This window comes from Moschus berezovskii, chromosome 17 (genome assembly GCF_049115385.1).
Source record: "Moschus berezovskii isolate FMDL1 chromosome 17, NW_MosBer_1.0, whole genome shotgun sequence".
NCBI lineage: Eukaryota > Metazoa > Chordata > Mammalia > Artiodactyla > Moschidae > Moschus > Moschus berezovskii.
Window position 1 is genome coordinate 64,249,014 of NC_142476.1, and position 22,180 is coordinate 64,271,193.

Genomic DNA, 22,180 nt, shown 5'->3' on the forward strand with positions numbered 1-22,180 from the left:
CCCAGGTTTGATCCCTGGGTTGGGAAGATCCTCTGGAGAAGGGAATGGCAAACCACCCTAGTATTCTTGTGTGGTATTCTTGTGTCCAGTATTTCCATGGACAGAAGAGCCTGGCAGGCTACAGCTCAAGGGTTGCAAAAATCAGACACAACTGAGCAACTAGGTATGCATGCACATGAGACATAAAGAAGTACTGTTATGAATAAATTTGTTCTAAGAAATAAATGCAGTAGTAGTAACAAGGTTATGACTGAAATGTGAAAGGTGCATAATAATTGCTCCCAATTTTCTGAGCATTTATATGTTATGTTCTTTATGTACACGATCTCATTTTGTTTTGACAGCATGTTTACTCAGTCAGTTCAGTTCAGTTCAGTCGCTCAGTCGTGTCTGACTCTTTGTGACCCCAAGAATCGCAGCATGCCAGGCCTCCCTGTCCATCACCAACTCCCAGAATAAACTCAAACTCATGTCCATCGAGTCGGTAATGCCATCCAGCCCTCCTCTGTTCAATTGTTCAGTCGTGTCCGACTCTTTGCGACCCCATGGACTGCAGCACGCCAGGCCTCCCTGTCCATCACCAACTCCCGGAGTTTACTCAAACTCATGTCCATTGAGTCGGTGATGCCATCCAACCATCTCATCCTCTGTCGTCCCCTTCTCCTCCTGCCTTCAATAGTTCCCAGCATCAGGGTTTTTCTAATGAATCAGTTCTTCGCATCAGGCGGCCAAAGTATTGGAGCTTCAGCTTCAACATCAATCTATTCAATGAACATTCAGGACTGATTTCCTTTAGGGTGGACTGGTTGGATCTCTTTGCTGTCCAAGGAATTCTCAGGAGTCTTCTCCAACACCACAGTTCAAAAGCATCAATTCTTTGGTGCTCAGCTTTCTTTTTAGTCCAACTCTCACATCCATACACGACTACTGGAAAAACGATAGCTCTAACTAGATGGACCTTTGTTGGCAAAGTAATATCTCTACTTTTTAATATGCTGTCTAGGTTGGTCATAACTTTTCTTCCAAGGAGTAAGCGTCTTTTAATTTCATGGTTGCAGTAACCATCTGCAGTGATTTTTGAGTCCCCCAAATAAAGTCTCTCACTGTTTCCACTGTTTCCCCATCTTTGCATGAAGTGATGGGATCAGAGGCCATGATCTGAATGTTGAGTTTTAAGCTAACTTTTTCCACTCTCCTCTTTTCACTTTCATCAAGAGGCTCTTTAGTTCTTCTTCGCTTTCTGCCATAAGGGTGATGTCATCTTCATATCTGAGGTTATTGATATTTCTCCTAGCAATCTTGATGCCAGCTTGTGCTTCATCCAGCCCAGCGTTTCTCATGATGTACTCTGCATAGAAGTTAAATAAGAAGGGTGACAATATACAGCCTTGACATAATCCTTTTGCGATTTAGAACCAGTCTGTTGCTCCATGTCCAGTTCTAACTGTTGCTTCCTGACCTGCATACAAATTTCTCAAGAGGCAGGTCAGGTGGTCTGGTATTCCCATCTCTTTCAGAATTTTCCATAATTTGTTGTGGTCCATACAGTCAAAGGCTTTGGCATAGTCAATAAGGCAGGTATTTTTCTGGAACTCTCTTGCTTTTTTGATGATCCAGCAGATGTTGGCAATTTGATCTCTGGTTCCTCTGCCTTTTCTAAATCCAGTTTGAACATCTGGAAGTTCACGGTTCATGTACTGTTGAAGTCTGACTTGGTGAATTTTGAGCATTACTTATATGAGTGCAATTTGAGCTAGATTGAGCATTCTTTGGCATTGTCTTTCTTTGGGATTGAAATGAATACCGACCTTTTCCAGTCCTGTGGCCACTGCTGAGTTTTCCAAATTTGCTGGCATATTGAGTGCAGCACTTTCACAGCATCATCTTTCAGGATTTGAAATAGCTCAACTGGAATTCCATCACCTCCACTAGCTTTGTTCCTAGTGATGCTTCCTAAAGCCCACCTAACTTTGCATTTCAGGATGTCTGGCTCTACGTGAGTGATCACACCATCATGATTATCTGGGTCATGAAGATCTCTTTTGTAGAGTTCTTCTGTGTATTCTTGCCACCTCTTCTTAATATCTTCTGCTTCTGTTAGGTCCATACCATTTCTGTCCTTTATTGTACCCATCTTTGCATGAAATGTTCCCTTGGTGTCTCTAATTTTCTTGAAGAGATCTCTAGTCTTTCCCATTCTACTGTTCTCTATTTCTTTGCATTGATTGCTGAGGAAGGCTTTCGTTTGTCTCCTTGCTATTCTTTGGAACTCTGCATTCAGATGGATATATCTTTTGTTTTCTCCTTTGCCTTTCATGTCTCTTCTATTCACAGCTATTTGTAAGGCCTCCTCAGACAACCATCTTGCCTTTTTGCATTTCTTTTCCTTGGGGATGACCTTGATCCCTGCCTCCTGTACAGTGTCACGAACTTCCATACATAGTTCTTCAGGGACTCTGTCTATCAGATCTAATCCCTTAAATCTGTTTGTCACTTCCACTGTATAATCATAAGAGGTTTGATTTAGGTCATACCTGAATGGTCTAGTGGTTTTCCCTACTTTCTTCAATTTAAGAAATTTAAAAAAGCATGTTTACTACCTGGGTGTTATTTTCTCTAGTCTGCAAAGAGGGAAAATTAGTTTCAGAAGGATTAATAAGCCTAAGATATGAAATTTAGTGAGTTACAGAGCTATGATTCAAACCCAAATCTGATTCCAAATCCTGTTTGTATCCATTATAAGACATGCGATCATTATAAATATATGCACAAATATATGTGTGTGCTGTGATGTGCTTAGTCACTCAGTCATGTCCAACTCTTTGTAACCCCATGAACTTTAGCTTGCCAGACTCCTCTGTCCATGGAGATTCTCCAAGCAAGAATAATGAAGTGGGTTGCCATGCCCTCCTCCAGAGGATTTTCTCAACCCAGGGATCGAACCTATGTATCCCAAATTGCAAGTGGATTCTTTAGCATCTGAGCCACCAGGGAAGCCCATATATATGTGTATATATAACATCTACACCTTTTATAAGTATTTGCATATCATTCCATTAGATTTTCAAAAGAATCAAATTCCTATACTTAAATGACAAGTTTACCATAGTTTCCCTCATGTTTCAAGGGCTCTTGATGAGTACTCATAATTCTGTAATCAATATCAGTTTAATTTTCCAGCTCACAGCCTTGAATTGCCTGTTTATGTCTCTAATTTTTTAAATACTTTATTCTACTTCACTATATGCTCATGCAAAAACTGCAATAAAAAAAGTTTATAAAATAAAGATATCTATTACTTCACCACCCAGAGATAATTATGCTAAAAATGTAGAAATTTTATCCATTTTATTGTGTATGGGTATATATGTGTGGTGTATGGGTATATACGTGTGTACATGCACATATGTGAACTTGCTCTTGCATATACATTTTTATCACAGGGTTAGTATGAACTAACTTTAAAAGTCAGAGAGACCTGTGTTTGAATCCTAGCTCCCATATTTACTAACTGCATGGACCAAAGTAGCTTTGCGTTAATAAACTTGGTGTCCTCATTACAGTTTTGAGAATCAAATAAAATAATTTAGCAATGGGTTTATAATGATGCCTGCTGAATTTGACTGAAAATGATCACAATAGAAGACTGAGTAAAGACAACTATCCTGACTCCAACCACGAATCCCAATTAAATTCCAGAAAAATATCTTAAAATAAACTCATATCCCAAAGAAAACAGATAATTACACTTTTGTAGAATAGAGTAGTAGAAAGACATGAAATATTCCCAGACTTCATTTTTGTCACTAGTAGAACATTCAGTTAAGGATTGTAAAAGAAAAGAAAATTACAGACCAATTTCACTTACAAGCATAAAGGCAAAAATTAAAAAATAAGGTAGCAATATATCTATATGCATGTGCACAGTGGTAAGGTATATCTATTGATTCAGATGTGAAATTAAACTTAGAAAGTCAATTAATGTAATTAACCACATTAAAAGGTTAAAGGAAAACAACTGCATGATTGTCACAACAGATAAACAGAATAAGGATCTGATAAAGTTAATTTATGATTAAAAAACACATATCAAGTTAGGAACTCTTAAGTAAATAAGGGAATTTCCTTAACTATATAAAGGGAAGCTGCTGCTGCTGCTAAGTTGCTTCAGTCGTGTCTGACTCTGTGCGACCCCATAGACTGAAGCCCTACCAGGCTCCCCCATCCCTGGGATTCTCCAGGCAAGAACACTGGAGTGGGTTGCCATTTCCTTCTCCAATGCATGAAAGTGAAAAGTGAAAGTGAAGTCACTTAGTCGTGTCTGACTCTTAGCAACCCCATGGATTGCAGCCTACCAGGCTCCTCCATCCATGGGATTTTCCAGGCAAGAGTACTGGAGTGGGGTGCCATTGCCTTCTCTGAAAGGGAAGCTACTTCCCTTTATAAAAACACAACTGGGGGCATGCAGAACCCAGAAAGAAGAGAAATAAACAGAACTTTCAGAACAGCTTCCTAAAAATATATATAGCTCATAAACAACTTTCTGAAACTAATAACAATGATTCTTCTAACTGTAGAAGTAACTCACATATGTTCACTATGTGCCAGAAAGGGTAAAAGAGCTTTGTAATCATTAACTTCTTTAATTCTCACAACTTCTCTAGGTCAGTTACAAATATTATCCCCAGTTTACAGATAAAGATGCTTAAGTATAGAGAGGATAAGGATATAAACTTTGTTGTTGCTATTGTGTCCAACTCTTTGTGACCCCATGGACTATAGTACACCAGGCTCCTGTGTACTCCACTATCTCCTGGAGTTTCCTCAAATTCATGTCCACTGAATTGGTGATGCTATCTAACCATGTCATCCTCTGCCACCCTCTTCTCCTCTTGCCCTCAATCTTTCCCAAAATCAGGGTCTTTTCCAATGAGTTAGTCTTCACATCCAGTGACCAAAGTATTGGAGCTTCAGCATCAACAACAGTCCTTCCAGTGAATATTTGGGGTTGATTTCCTTCAGGAATTATGGGCTTCCAGGGTGGCTCAGTGGTAAAAAAAATCCACCTGCCAATGGAGGAGATGCAGGTTTGTTCTCTGGGTTGGGAAGCTCCCCTGGAGAAAGAAATGGCAACCTACTCCAGTATTCTTGGAGGGCTACAATACACAAGGTTGCAAAAATTTGAACACGACTTAGCAGCTAAACAACAAGAAGTGATATCTACAAGATACTGTATCAAAAAAAAACCCAAAATGCACATTATTTTCAAGCACATATGGAAAATTCTCTAGGAGAGACAACATATTAGTACACAAAACAAGCCTCAACAAACTAAGAGGATAGAAATTATTTAAAGCATCTTTTCTGACCACAATGATATGAAACTAGAAATCATCCATAGAAGGAAAACAAGCAAAAAAACCACAATTACATGGTGACTAAACACTTGATACTAAGAAAAGAATGGGTCAATGCGGAAATAAAACAGGAAATAAAAAATAACTCTAGGCAAATAATGAAAACCTTACTATCAACATCTATGGGATACAGCAAAAGCAGTTCTAAGAAGAAAATTTCATAATGTCACAAGCCTTATTCAAAAGATAAGAAAAATCTCAAGCAACCTGCCTACCACCTAAATGAATTAGAAAAAGAACAAATAAAAATTAAGTCAGCTGAAAGAAGGAAATAAAAAACAGAGAAGGAATAAATGAAATCAAGATAAAAAACAAAAGAAAAATAAATAAATCCAAGAGCTGTTTTTTTAAAAGGATAAACAAAATCAACAAATCTCCTCTAGATAGGCTCAGCAAGAAGAGACACAACTAGATAAACAAAATAAGAAAGATTAGAAATAACAACTGATGTCACAGAAATACAGAAAACCATAAGAAAAGGCTATGAACAGTTGTTCAGTTTCTCAGTAGTGTCTGACTGCAACCCCATTGACTGCAGCATGCTAGGCTTCCCTGTCCTTCACTATTTCCCAGAGTTTGCTAAAACTCATGTTCATTGAGTCAATGATGCCAACCAATCATCTCATCCTCTGTCACGCTCTTCTCCCTTCAGTCGTTCCTAGCATCAGGTCTTTTCCAATGAGTCAGCTCTTTGCATCTGGTGGCCACAGTATTGGAGCTTGAGCTTCAGCATCAGTCCTTCCAATGAATATTCAGGACTGATTTCCTTTAGAATTGACTGGTTTGACCTCCTTGCAGTCCAAGGGACTCTCAAGAGTCTTCTCCAGCACCACAATTTGAAAGCATCAGTTCTTTGGTATTAGCCTTCTTGATGGTCTGTACATGATCTCTCACATCTGTACATGATTACTGGAAAAACCATAGCTTTGCCTATACAGATCTTTGCTAGCAAAGTGATGTCCCTTTTTAATATGTTGTCTATGTTTGTCATAGGCTTTCTTCCAAGGAGCAAGCATTTTTTTTTTTTTTTAATTTCATGGCTGTAGTCACTATCCACAGTGATTCTGGAGCCTAGAAAATAAAGTCTGTCAGTTTCCATTGTTTTCCCACCGATGCCATGAAGTGATGGGACCAGATGCCATGATCTTCGTTTTTTGAATATTGAGTTTTAAGCCAGCTTTTACTCTCCTCTTTCACTTTCATCAAGAGTTTCTTTAGTTTCTCTTCGCTTTCGGTCATTAGGGTGGTGTCATGTGCATATCTGAAGTTAATGATATTTCTCCTGGCAATCTTGATTCCAGCTTGTGCTTCATCCAGCCCAGCATTTTGCATGGTATACTCTGCATATAAGTAAAATAATCAGGATGACAATAAACAGCCTTGACATTCTCCTTTCCCAATTTGGGACCAGTCTGTTATTCCATGTCCAGTTCTAACCATTGATTCTTGACCTGCACACGGGTTTCTCAGGAGGCATGTAAAGTGTATGCCAACAAAATGGACAACCCAGAAGAAATATACAAGTTCCTAGAAACATGCAGCCTGCCAAAACTGAATCAAGAAGAAACAGACAATTTGAACAGATCAATTATTAGAATTGGAACAGAATCTGTAATTTAAAAAAATCTCCCTGCAAACAGAAGTCCAAGACAGAATAGCTTCACAGGAAAGGACTTAAAAACATACAAAGAACTTATACCTATCGTTCTCAAACTCTCCCCAAAACCTGAAGAGGACAGAACATCCCCAAATTCATTCTATGAGGTCCCAATCACCTGATACCAAAACCAGACAAAAAAATTACCAAAAAAGAAAATTACATGCCAACAGTTCTGATGAATATAGATGCAAAAATCCTCAACAGAATATTAGCAAACAAAATCTAACAACACATAAAAAGGATCATGCACCACGATCAAGTTTTATTCATTCCAGGGTCACAATGGTGATTCCACTTACACACATCGATCAAAGTGATACAGCACATCAAGAAAACAAAAGACAAAAACCATGTGATCATCGCAATAGATGTAGTAAAAGCATTTGATAAAATTCAACTTTCATTCATTATAAAAATTCTCAGCAGCACAGATATAGAGGGAACATATCTCAACATAATAAAGGCCATACATGCGAGCTTAGTCTCTTCAATCGGGTCAGACACTGTGCAACTTCATGGACTGGAGCCTCCCAGGCTCATATGTCCTTGGGATTCTCCAGGCAAGAATACTGGAGTGGGTTACTATGACCTCATCCAGGGGATATTTCCAATCCAGGGATCGAACCCATGTCTCTTACATCTACCTGTATTGGTAGGCAGGTTCTTTAACACTAGTGCTACCTGGGAAGCTCCATACAACAAATCCACAGGTAATATAACACTCAATAGTAATAAGGTGAAAGTCTTCCTGCTAAATTCTGAACAAGACAAGGACGCTCACTCTTAGCAGTTCTAGTCAACATAATATTGGAATTCCTAGCCAAGGCAATTGTAGAAGGGAAATAAAATGTATCCAAATTGGAAAATAGGAACAAACACTGTTCAGTTCAGTTCAGTTCAGTCGCTCAGTCGTGTCCAACTCTCTGCGACCCCATGAATCACAGGAAACCCAAAAGACTCCACCAAAAATAATAATAAATGAATAATAATGAATACAGTGAAACTGTAGGCCTTAAAATCAATACAGAAGAATCTGTTGTGTTTGAATATAGTAAAAATGAACTAGCATAAAGATAAACTAAGAAAACAATCTCATTTAAAATCATACCAAAGAAATAAAATACCTAAAAATAAATTTAACCAGAGACATGAAAGCTGTACACTGAAAACTGTAAGACATTAATGAAAGAACCTGAATAAGACACAAAGAAATGGAAAAGTATTTCATGCGTATAGATTGGGAGAATTAATGTTAAAATGTCTCTATTACCTAAGACAATCTACAGACTCAAAGCAATCCCTATCAAAATATCTGACATTTTTCACAGAGCTAGAAAAAAAGCCTAAAATTTATATGGAATCACAAAAGACCCCAAATAAGCAAAGCAATCCTGAGAAAAAAACACAGCCAGAGCCATCACACTTTCTCATTTTAAAACATATTACAGAGGGGGAGCACGGGAAGATGGTGGAGGAATAGGACGGGGTGACCACTTTCTCCCCCATAAAATGAGCAAAAGAACATTTGAACGTTGAGTAAATCCCACAAAACAACTTCTAAATACCGGCAGAGGACATCAGGCACCCAGAAAAGCAGCCCATAGTCTTCGAAAGGAGGTAGGAAATAGTATAAAAGATAAAAAGAGAGTCAAAAGAGGGAGGGTCAGAGCTCCGTCCCGGGAAGGGAGGCTTAAAAAAAAAAGAGAAGTTTCCAAACACCTGGAAACACTGGCGAGTGGAACCTCAGAGGGCCACATAACTGGAAGACAAAAGACATAAATAATTAAAACTCACGGACTAAGTGCCCAGAGGAAACTCTCAGCGGAGAAGCCGTGCAGAAGCCCGAACCCCCCACTAGCAGGCGGGGGCTGGGCAGGGAGGCACGGGAGGTGGCTTAGAGGGAGAACCGGGCTTGAATGCCCCAGGGCAAACTGAGGGCACAAACTTAAGATAGCGAAGCAGAAAGGCGAAAAGCCTGCGAAAAGCCCGAACCCAAGACTCTGCCAGCCCCACTCACAGAACAAAGGACTGAGCAGAGCGAGCCGGCTGCGGGCGGCCCATCCCCCAGCCCCCGCCGACACAGGCAGGGAGGGCGGCCAGCGCCAGAAGGGACAGCTGCGGCCCCAGAGAGGCTTCCTGTGCCAAACTGCAGGCAGGCTTCCTTGCTGGCCAGGACTTCTTGGGTTCGGGCCGGTCGATATCCGCCTGAGAAACTGCACCGGTTGTACTCCCAGAAAACCGAGCGGCAGGGACCAGGAAGGCAATAAGTCGCAGCAACCATGCTCGCCAAACGCCTGGTCACCTGAGCTGCTCGGACCGGGGAAGGCACAAAACCAGGCCCAGGCAAGTCTGAACCTTTGTGGAATACCCGAGGACCTGAACCCAAGCTGCTCAGTCCCGGGAAGTGCAAGCAACCCAGCGACGGCCGCGGACAGCTCCCGGCAGAGCAACTCCTGAGCAGCATAAAAAGGGAAAGAACACACGCCCCAAGCGGGAGCATTCCCAGTGTAGCCGAGACACTGCGAGTACTCCCCACAGACGCCAGGGATATTTGTTAGCTGTGTTCCTCCCTCCCCACAGCAGGACTGAACAGGTGAGCCGGGAAAAAAAAAAGGGTCCACCACCGCATCCTGGTGTCAGGACAGGAATTAGACACTGAGGAGACCAGAAAACAGAAGAGCTTTTTCAACAGAAGGAACTGCCTCAGAAGTAACAGAGGGAGAAGCCTTGAGCCTACTGCAAGAATAAGACTGAAAACCAGAGGCAAAGGCTTAAGTCCAAATCCTGAGAACGCCAGAGATCTCCTGTTCCAGAGAACATTAATTGATAGGTACTCATCAAATGCCTCCATACATACACTGAAACCAGACACCACCCAAGGGTCAACAAGTTTCAGTGAAAGACATACTACGCAAACTATCCAGCAACACAGGAGAATAGCACTGAGCTTCAATATACAGGCTGCCCAAAGCCACTCCAAACCCACTGACATCTCAAACTTATTACTGGACACTTCATTGCACTCCAGAGAGAAGAAATCTAGATCCACCCACCAGAACATCGACACAAGCTTTCCTAACCAGGGAACCTTGACAAGTCACCCATCCAACCCTACACACAACGAGGTAACTACATAATAAAGAGAACTCCACAAACTGCCAGAAGACGGAAAGGCCAACCCGAACACAGCAATATAAGCAAGATGAAGAGGCAGAGAAATACCCAGCAAGCAAAGGAACAGGATAAACGCCCACCAACACAAACAAAACAGGCAGATATAGGGAACCTATCCGATAAAGAATTTCGAATTTTAATTGTGAAAATGATTCAAAATCTGGAAAGAAAAATGGAGTTACAGATAAATAAATTGGAGAAAAGGATTGAGAAGATGCAAGAAATGTTTAATAAGGAATTAGAGGAAATAAAAAAGAGTCAATATATAATGAATAATGCAATAGATGAGATCAGAAACACTCTCGAGGGCACAAACAGTAGAATAACGGAGGCAGAAGACAGGATAAGCGAGCTAGAAGATAGAATTGTAGAAATAAATGAAACAGAGATGGAAAAAGAAAAAGAATTAAAAGAAATGAGGACAATATTAGAGACATATGGGACAATATTAAACGCCCCAACATTCGAATCATAGAGGAGTCCCAGAAGAAGAAGACAAAAAGAAAGACCATGAGAGAATATTTGAGGAGATAACAGTTGAAAATTTCCCTAAAATGGGGAAGGAAATAATCACCCAAGTCCAAGAAACACAGAGAGTCCCTAACAGGATAAACCCAAGGCGAAATACTCCAAGGCACATATTATTCAAATTAACAAAGATCAAACACAAAGAACAAATATTAAAAGCAGCAAGGGAAAAACAACAAATAACACACAAGGGGATCCCCATAAGGATAACAGCTGATCTTTCAGCAGAAACTCTTCAGGCCAGGAGGGAATGGCAAGACATACTTAAAGTGATGAAAGAAATTAACCTACAGCCCAGATTACTGTACCCAGCAAGGATCTCATTCAAATATGAAGGAGAAATCAAAAGCTTTACAGACAAGCAAAAGCTGAGAGAATTCAGCATCACCAAACCAGCTCTCCAACAACTACTAAAGGATCTTTTCTAGACAGGAAAAACAGAAAGGGTATATAAACTCAAACCCAAAACAATAAAGAAAATGGCAACGGGATCATACTTATCACTAATCACCTTAAACGTAAATGGGTTGAATGCCCCAACCAAAAGACAAAGGCTGGCTGAATGGATACAAAAACAAGACCCCCATATATGTTGTCTACAAGAAACCCACCTCAAAATGAGGGACACATACAGACTGAAAGTGAAGGGCTGGAAAAAGATATTCCATGCAAATAGAGACCAAAAGAAAGCAGGAGTAGCAATACTCATATCAGATAAAATAGACTTTATTTTTTTTTTTTGCTGTACAATATTCTGAACATATTTAATACACCTGAACTGTACACTTTAAAGTGCTTAAGATAGTAAATTTTATAAGTATTTTACCACAATAAAAATAATTGGCTACTTAATATTATGTCAATTATAACAATCAAAAATGCAATAAATGAATGGATTGGGGGGAAAACTACTTAACATTGTCTAAAGACTATTTTAAAAATGATCATTAATTGATGTGTTCACTTTATGAAAATTCACTGAGCTATACATATTAGCTATATATATTTAGGATCTGTGTGCTTTTTCACATTTACGTTATACATCAATAAGCATACTTAATAAATAGTTTGCTTACAAAAGAAAAGCAACAATTACTAAATGGTTCCCAATACAGTACTACTTCAATCAAATTCTTTCCCGTCAACCCCTTGTCCTTACATGGGAACTCTTCAGTGTGGCCATCTTAGATGTTTGGGAAAAGTGGTTGTGGGAAAAGGTTGTTTTAAGTGAAAATCAATAAACGAAAGAGGTAACTTATGATCTAAGGACTTACTTAAAATGTTAAGGGCTTTTATTTTTTATTTTATTTAAGTGCTTAGAAGTCAAGACATAGCTATCGTTACTTTTTAAGATAGGTGAATAAAGCACTGGAGTCATGTACATGAGTTCTAATGATACCTGTGATACTAATCAGCTGTGTGACACAGGGTTAGCCACTTAACCTCTCTGGATCTTTTTTTTTTTTTTTAAAACTGATGGAATTTAAACTCAGAATACGTTAAATCATCTTTGTTAGGATTCTTAGAAAAAGAATAGACTTTAAAACAAAGGCTGTGAAAAGAGACAAAGAAGGACACTGCATAATGATCAAAGGCTCAATCCAAGAAGAAGATATAACAATTATAAATATTTATGCACCCAACATAGGAGCACTGCAATATGTAAGACAATTACTAACAAGTATGAAAGGGGAAATTAACAACAACACAATAATAGTGGGAGACTTTAATACCCCACTCACACCTATGGATAGATAAACTAAACAGAAAATTAACAAGGAAACACAAACTTTAAAATGATACAATAGACCAGTTAGACCTAATAGATCTCTATAGGACATTTCACTCCAAAACAATGAATTTCAGCTTTTTCTCAAGTGCACACGGAACCTTTCACAGGCTAGATCACATCCTGGACCATAAATCTAGCCTTGGTAAATTCAAAAAAATTGAAATTATTCCAAGCATCTTTTCTGACCACAATGCAGTAAGATTAGATATCAATTACAGGAGAAAAACTATTAAAAATGCCAACACATAGAGGCTGAACATGCTGCTGAATAATGAACAAATCATAGAAGAAATCAAAAGAGAAATCAAAATATGCATAGAAATGAATGAAAATGAAAACACAACAACTCAAAACCTCTGGGACACTGTAAAAGCAGTGCTAAGGGGGAAGTTCATAGCAATACAGGCACACCTCAAGAAACAAGAAAAAAGTCAACTAAATAACCTAACCCTACATCTAAAGAAACTAGAAAAGGAAGAAATGAAGAACCCCAGGGTCAGTAGAAGGAAAGAAATTGTAAAAATTAGGGCAGAGATAAATGCAAAAGAAACAAAAGAGACCATAGCAAAAATCAACAAGGCCAAAAGCTGGTTCTTTGAGAAGGTAAATAAAATTGACAAACCACTAGCCAGACTCATCAAGAAACAAAGGGAGAAGAACCAAATCAATAAAATTAGAAATGAAAATGGAGAGATCACAACCGACAACACAGAAATACAAAGGATTATTAGAGAATACTATCAGCAATTATATGGCAATGGATGTGACCGATGATAGAAGCAAGGTCCGGTGCTGTAAAGAGCAGTATTGCATAGGAACCTGGAATGTTAGGTCCATGAATCAAGGCAAATTGGAAGTGGTCAAACAGGAGATGGCAAGAGTGAACGTAGACATTCTAGGAATCAGTGAATTAAAATGGACTGGAATGGGTGAATTTAACTTAGATGACCATTATATCTACTACTGTGGGCAGGAATCCCTTAGAAGAAATGGAGTAGCCATCATGGTCAACAAAAGAGTCCGAAATGCTGAACTTAGATGCAATCTTAAAAACAACAGAATGATTTCTGTTCGTTTCCAAGGCAAACCATTCAACATTACAGTAATCCAGGCCTATGCCCCAACCAGTAACGCTGAAGAAGCCAAAGTTGAACGGTTCTATGAAGACCTACAAGACCTTTTAGAACTAACACCCAAAAAAGATGTCCTTTTCATTATAGGGGACTGGAATGCAAAAGTAGGAAGTCAAGAAACACCTGGAGTAACAGGCAAATTTGGCCTTGGAACACGGAATGAAGCAGGGCAAAGGCTAATAGAGTTTTGTCAAGAGAACGCACTGGTCATAGCAAACACCCTCTTCCAACAACACAAGAGAAGACTCTACACGTGGACATCACCAGATGGTCAACACCAAAATCAGATTGATTATATTCTTTGCAGCCAAAGATGGAGAAGCTGTACACAGTTAGCAAAAACAAGACCAGGAGATGACTGTGGCTCAGATCATGAACTCCTTATTGCCAAATTCAGACTGAAATTGAAGAAAGTAGGGAAAACCACTAGACCATTCAGGTATGACCTAAATCAAATCCCTTATGATTATACAGTGGAAGTGAGGAATAGATTTAAGGGACTAGATCTGATAGATAGAGTGCCTGATGAACTCTGGACGGAGGTTCGTGACATTGTACAGGAAACAGGGACCAAGACCATCCCCATGGAAAAGAAATGCAAAAGAGCGAAATGGCTGTCTGAGGAGGCCTTACAAATAGCTGTGAAAAGAAGAGAAGCGAAAAGCAAAGGAGAAAAGGAAAGATATAAGCATCTGAATGCAGAGTTCCAAAGAATAGCAAGGAGAGATAAGAAAGCCTTCCTCAGTGATCAATGCAAAGAAATAGAGGAAAACAACAGAATAGGAAAAACAAGAGAGCTCTTCAAGAAAATTAGAGATTCCAAGGGAACATTTCATGCAAAGATGGGCTCGATAAAGGACAGAAATGGTAGGGACCTAACAGAAGCAGAAGATATTAAGAAGAGGTGGCAAGAATACACAGAAGAACTGTACAAAAAAGATCTTCACGAGCAAGATAGTCACGATAACGTGATCACTGACCTAGAGCCAGACATCTTGGAATGTGAAGTCAAGTGGGCCTTAGAAAGCATCACTACGAACAAAGCTAGTGGTGGTAATGGAATTCCAGTTGAGCTATTTCAAATCTTGAAAGATGATGATGTGAAAGTGCAGCACTCAATATGCCAGCAAATTTGGAAAACTCAGCAGTGGCCACAGGACTGGAAAAGGTCAGTCTTCATTCCAATCCCAAAGAAAGGCAATGCCAAAGAATGCTCAAACTACCGCACAATTGCACTCATCTCACACGCTAGTAAAGTCATGCTCAAAATTCTCCAAGCCAGGCTTCAGCAATACGTGAACCATGAACTCCCAGATGTTCAAGCAGGTTTTAGAAAAGGCAGAGGCACCAGAGATCAAATTGCCAACATCTGCTGGATCATGGAGAAAGCAAGAGAGTTCCAGAAAAACATCTATTTCTGCTTCATTGACTATGCCAAAGCCTTTGACTGTGTGGATCACAAGAAACTGTGGAAAATTCTGAAAGAGATGGGAATACCAGACCACCTGACCTGCCTCTTGAGAAACCTGTATGCAGGTCAGGAAGCAACAGTCAGAACTGGACATGGAACAACAGACTGGATCCAAATAGGAAAAGGAATACGTCAAGGCTGTATATTGTCACCTTGCTTATTTAACTTATATGCAGAGTACATCATGAGGAACGCTGGGCTGGAAGAAGCACAAGCTGGAATCAAGATTGCTGGGAGAAATATCAATAACCTCAGATATGCACATGACACTACCCTTATGGCAGAAAGTGAAGAGGAACTCAAAAGCCTCTTGATGAAAGTGAAAGAGGAGAGTGAAAATGTTGGCTTGAAGGTCAACATTCAGAAAACAAAGATCATGGCATCTGGTCCCATCACTTCATGGGAAATCGATGGAAAAACAGTGGAAACAGTGTCAGACTTTATTTTTTTGGGCTCCAAAATCACTGCAGATGCTGACTGCAGCCATGAAATTAAAAGACGCTTACTCCTTGGAAGGAAAGTTATGACCAACCTTGATAGTATATTAAAAAGCAGAGACATTACTTTGCCAACCAAGGTCCGTCTAGTCAAGGCTATGGTTTCTCCCGTGGTCATGTATGGATGTGAGAGTTGGACTGCAAAGAAAGCTGATTGCCGAAGAATTGATGCTTTTGAACTGTGGTGTTGGAGAAGACTCTTGAGAGTCCCTTGTACCGCAAGGAGATCCAACCAGTCCATTCTAAGGGAGATCGATCCTGGGTGTTCATTGGAAGGACTGATGCTAAAGCTGAAACTGCAATACTTTGGCCACCTCATGCGACGAGTTGACTCACTGGAAAAGACTCTGATGCTGGGAAAGGTTGGGGGCGGGAGGAGAAGGGGACGACGGAGAATGAGATGGCTGGATGGCATCACCGACTTTGTGGACATGAGTTTGAGTGAACTCCGGGAGTTGGTGATGGATAGGGAGGCCTGGTGTGCTGTAATTCATGGGGTCGCGGAGAGTCAGACACGACTGAGCAACTGAACTGAAAATGAATAGCTTGGAAGAAATGGACAAATTCCTAGAAAAGTACACCTTGCCAAAACTGAACCAGGAAGAAACAGAAAATCTGAATAGACCCATCACAAGCACGGAACTAGAGGATGTAATCAGAAATCTTCCAGCAAACAAAAGGCCAGGTCCAGATGGCTTCACAGCTGAATTGTACCAAAAATTTAGAGAAGAGCTAACACCTATTCTACTCAAACTCTTCCAGAATATTGCTGAGGAACGGAAACTTCCAAACTCATTCTATGAGGCCACCATTACCCTAATCCCAAAACCAGGTAAAGATCAAACAAAAAAGAAAACTACAGGCCAATATCACTGATGAACATAGATGCAAAAATCCTTAACAAAATTCTAGCAATCAGAATCCAACAACACATTAAGAAGATTATACATCATGACCAAGTGGGCTTTATCCCAGGAATGCAAGGATTCTTCAATATCCGCAAATCAATCAATGTAATACACCACATTAACAAACTGAAAAATACAAATCATATGATTATCTCAATAGATGCAGAGAAAGCCTTCGACAAAATTCAACATCCATTTATGATAAAAACTCTCCAGAAAGTGGGAATAGAAGGGACATATCTCAACATAATAAAAGCTATATATGACAAACCCACAGCAAAAATTATCCTCAATGGTGAAAAACTGAAAGCATTTCCCCTAAAGTCAGGAACAAGACAAGAGTGCCCACTCTCACCACTACTATTCAACATAGTTCTGGAAGTTTTGGCTACAGCAATCAGAGCAGAAAAAGACATAAAAGGAATACAAATTGGAAAAGAAGAAGTAAAACTTTCACTGTTCGCTGATGACATGATCCTCTACACAGAAAACCCTAAAGACTCTACCAGAAAACTACTAGAGCTAATCAATGAATACAGTAAAGTTGCAGGATATAAAATCAACACACAGAAATCCCTTGCATTCCTATACATTAATAATGAGAAAATGGAAAGAGAAATTAAGGAAACTATTCCATTCACTGTTGCAACGAAAAGGTTTAAATACTTAGGAATATATCTACCTAAGGAAACAAAAGACTTGTACATAGAAAACTATAAAACACTAGTGAAAGTAATCAAAGAGGACACTTATAGATGGAGAAATATACCGTGTTCATGGATTGGAAGAATAAATATTGTAAAAATGAGTATACTACTCAAAGTAATTTATACATTCAATGCAATCCCTATCAAGCTACCAACGATATTTTTCACAGAACTAGAACAAATAATCTCACAATTTGTATGGAATTACAAAAAACCTTGAATAGCCAAAGCAATCATGAAGAATAAGAATGGAACTGGAGGAATTAAACTGCAGGACTTCAGGCTCTACTACAAAGCCACAGTCATCAAGACAGTATAGTACTGGCATAAAGACAGAAATATAGATCAATGGAACAAAATAGAAAGCTCAGAGATAAATCCATGCACCTATGGATACCTTATCTTTGACAAAGGAGGCAAGAATATAAAATGGACAAAAGACAGTCTCTTTAACAAGTGATGCTGGGAAAACTGGTCAGCCACTTGTAAAAGAATGAAACTAGAACACTTCCTAACACCATACACCAAAATAAACTCAAAATGGATTAGAGAGATAAATGTAAGACCAGATTCTATAAAACTCCTAGAGGAGAACGTAGGCAAAACACTCTCCGACATAAATCACAGCAGGATCCTCCAAAACCCACCTCCCAGAATATTGGAAATAAAAGCAAAAATAAACAAATGGGACCCAATTAAAATCAAAAGCTTCTGCACAGCAAAGGAAACTATAAGTAAGGTGAAAAGACAGCCTCCAGAATGGGAGAAAATAATAGCAAATGAAGCAACTGATAAAGGATTAATCTCCAAAATATACAAGCAGCTCCTGCAGCTCAATTCCAGAAAAATAAGTGACCCAATCAAAAAATGGGCCAAAGAACTGAACAGACATTTCTCCAAAGAAGACATACAGATGGCTAACAAACACATGAAAAAATGCTCAACATCCCTCATAATCAGAGAAATGCAGATCAAAACCACAATGAGATACCATTTCACACCAGTCAAAATGGCTGCTATCCAAAAGTCTACATGCAATAAATGCTGGAGAGGGTGTGGAGAAAAGGGAACCCTCTTACACTGTTGGTGGGAATGCAAACTAGTACAGCCACTATGGAGAACAGTGTGGAGATTTCTTAAAAAACTGGAAATAGAACTGCCATACGACCCAGCAATCGCATTCCTGGGCATACACACCGAGGAAACCAGAATTGAAAGAGAAACATGTACTCCAATGCTCATTGCAGCACTGTTTATAATAACCAGGACATGGAAGCAACCTAGATGTCCATCTGCAGACGAATGGATAAGAAAACTTTGGTACATATACACAATGGAGTATTTTTCAGCCATCAAAATGAATGCATTAGAATCAGTTCTAATGAGGCAGATGAAATTGGAGCCTATTATACAGAGTGAAGAAAGCCAGAAAGAAAAATATCAATACAGTATACTAACGCATATATATGGAATTTAGAAAGATGGTAACCATAACCCTGTATACGAGACTGCAAAAGAGACATAGGTATATAGAACATTCTTTGGGACTCTGTGGGAGAGGGTGAAAGTGGGGTGATTTGGGAGAATGGCATTGTAGCATGTATATTATCATATGTGAAATGAATCACCAGTCCAGGTTCGACGAATGATACAGGATGCTTGGGGTTGGTGCACGGGGATGACCTAGAGGGAGGATATGGGGAAGAGGGAGGTGGGAGGGGGGTTCAAGAAAGGGAACACATGTACACCTGGGGCAGATTCGTGTCAATGTATGGCAAAACCAACCAATATATTAATGTAAGGTAATTTGCCTCCAGTAAAATAAATAAATAAATAAAACATATTACACAAATACAGTAATTCAAACAGTCGTGTGCTGGCATAAAAGGAGACACATAGATCAATGGAACAAAAATGACAGCCCAGAAATAAACCCACACATATATGGATAATTAATTTATAATAAAGGAGCAAGGAACATACGATGGAAAATGAAAAGTCTATTTGATAAGTTTTGGGAAAATTGACCAGCCATATGTGAGAGTGAAGCTGGACCACTACTTTAAACCACACATAAAAATCAACTCAAAATGGATTAAAAAGTTGAATGCAAGACCTGAACCATAAAAATCCTAGAAGAAAACATAGGCAGTAAATTCTTTGACATTTCTCTTAATATTTTTCTCCTCAGGCAAAGAAAACAAAATCAAATATAAACAAATGGGATTACATCAAACTAAAAAGTTTCTGCACAGGAAAGGAAACCATGAAAAAATTAAAAAAAAAATAACCAACTTACTTTGTGGGAGAAGATATTTGTAAACCTTATACGTGACAAAGGGTGAAGATACAAAATATATAAAGAACTCATACAACTCAACAACAGAAAAACAGACAGCTCAATTTAAAAATGGGCAGAAGAGCTGAATAGACTTTTTTTCACTGAAGGCATGCAAATGGCCAAAAGACACATAAAAAGACACATGAAAAGATGTTCAACACCACTAATTATTACAGAAATGCAAATCAAAGCCACAATAATATTATCTCACACCTGTCAGAATGGCTATTATGAAAAAAAGGTAGAAATAACAAGTGTTGGATAAGATAGGAAGAAAAGGATTGAAATACAATGTGGTACACATGAAACTTATGTACTATTATAAACTGATGTTATCTCAAAAAAGTGTTACAAATTTTAAGAATTATCACGCAATAGGAATTTTCAAAATACTTACCTCCAATAGATTTGCATTCTTTCTTTCAATTACAGATCTCAAGAGATTTTGGCTCATATCTATGATGTTCTCAACATATGGTAAGCATTGTAACTGATAATCAAAACTCATAACATTGAAAATACCAATGCGCTTCTCGATGGCCATATTAACAATTTGTCGAAGGTAGTTTCTGAATTTAGACAGTATACTTTTAAACTGTGTTGAAGTTAATTCTTCCATAGATGATATTTTGGTACCTATGATTTTGGCCTTCTCTACCATAGTACAATATTTCCTAAACTGGCAGCTGTAAATACTAACTTGGCCCATTGAACTTCCAATAATAGTCAGGAAACTCGCAATCTATAAGTAAAAATGTTAAAAAGTTAATCAGGATTTTGTTTTTAAAATGATAGTAGTATGGTCTAATAATCTAATAGTTTGGTTAAAACATTTAAAATGGTTTTATGTGAAGTTCATTTTGTTAAGAATGTGTGTTAAGTATCTAAATATGTAGGAAACTTAAGACTTTAAGAAATTTAGATAGCTTCTTATATTTCACTTTATGTAAAGCTTTAGTAGGCTATTTAACTTTATAATTAGCATGTTATTTTGAGCCATGCAGTAGAGACATCAGTCATTTATTCCTTTGCTTGTCACCTTGTTTTAGTGTATATGCTTCACACATAGCCCTAGAAAAGATGAGTTCTAAATATTATGGGGCCTTACCCCAATTCTTAAAACACAGCCTTTTGGATAGGATAGAATCTTGAACCAAGCTAGGCAAGTTGGTTGTTTTGTGAATTTGAACAAAAAAATGCCATGTTAGATAGTAAGGGGAAAAGTTGGGGCCATCATTAGCAAACCAATATTATGAGGAAACTATAAAAGAGAAAGATTTTTTTCATAGCTGAGGTTTGAAAAAATATACAGAAGCAAACAAAGAGGAAAGATCATGAGGAAGACAAATAGGGAGATAAGCTAGGAGTGATTTTCCAATTGCCATTAATTATGATACTCTAATTTTTCAATAAATCCCTTTCATCTAAAAATTTCAGTGCATTTCTGTTCCTTAAGCCAAATATTCTTTCCTTAAGATAAACTATTTTTAAACTTACTTTATCTTGGTAGGCAGGATCCATTTCAAAAAGAACCTGACAATCTGGCCATCTGGTTTGATAGTCTCTTACATTTGTCTTCTTATTAGGAAAATCCATAAATAAAGCCGACTCAGTAAAGATTGATAGGCGGGGATCTTGGCAAAGAGGAATAATTTTGGCTAAAATATATGATTCAAAGTTTAGTACATTCAGAAATTCCATTGAAAGCAATGCTTTAAAATTATCAAGGACATTTAGAACTACTGAAAACTGAGGCAGACTTACTGTGAGGGCTATCTAGTATTCTATACTGATAAATGGAATTTAAAGGCAGGTATAAACATTTGGAATTAATATTATAGAAGCAATCACTCATAGGTACTGGGTGGTGGGTCAAGGTATGATAAAAAAAATCAGAAGAAATCATTAAGTTAACAAGTACTTAAAGTGTATCTGCTGTGTGAAGAGCATTATATCATTATGAGGATACAAAAATTAGAAGACACTATCTCTACTCTCCTTGAGCTAATAATCAAGCTGAACAAATTGGATGTCTAAGGCAAAAAAAAAAAAAACCTTCAATGTACACTGCATACACTATCCAAATGTCAGCTCAAAATAAATGACATATATAAATATAAAACACAAATCTATAAATCTTCTAGGAGAAAATATAGGGAAAATATGTGTGACCTTAACTTAAGCAAAGAATTTTTAAGAGACAAAACCAAAAGCATAATCCATAAAACAAAAAAATTGACAAACTGTATCTTACCAAAATTAATAAGTTTATCTCTATGAGAATCAATGAAAAGATAATTGTCTTTTTGCTTTATTTATGGTTTCCTTTGCTGTGCAAAAGCTTTTAAGTTTAATTAGATCCCATTTGCTTGTTCTTATTTTCATTACTCTAGGAGGTGTGTCAAAAAAGATCTTGCTGCGATTTATATCAAAGAGTGTTCGGCCTATGTTTTCCTCTAAGAATTTTATAGTGTGCAGCCTTACATTTAATAAACAAAATGAAAACATAACCCACAGATTGTGGGAGAAAATATTTGTAAATGAAGCAACTG

General features: G+C 38.3%; 1 protein-coding gene across 2 annotated transcripts in view; it reads right to left on the reverse strand.

Annotated features, from left to right (window-relative positions):
• Positions 1-22,180, reverse strand: part of DNAH14 (dynein axonemal heavy chain 14) — a 398,894-nt gene that overhangs the window by 276,869 nt on the left and 99,845 nt on the right. For both annotated transcript variants that reach the window (XM_088845531.1, XM_088845532.1), the window contains 2 exons: positions 21,126-21,286; positions 20,026-20,370 (listed from right to left, as the gene is read on the reverse strand). In XM_088845531.1, coding sequence (XP_088701657.1) covers positions 20,026-20,370; positions 21,126-21,286 — 506 coding nt within the window. The remainder of the gene's footprint in view (positions 1-20,025; positions 20,371-21,125; positions 21,287-22,180) is intronic.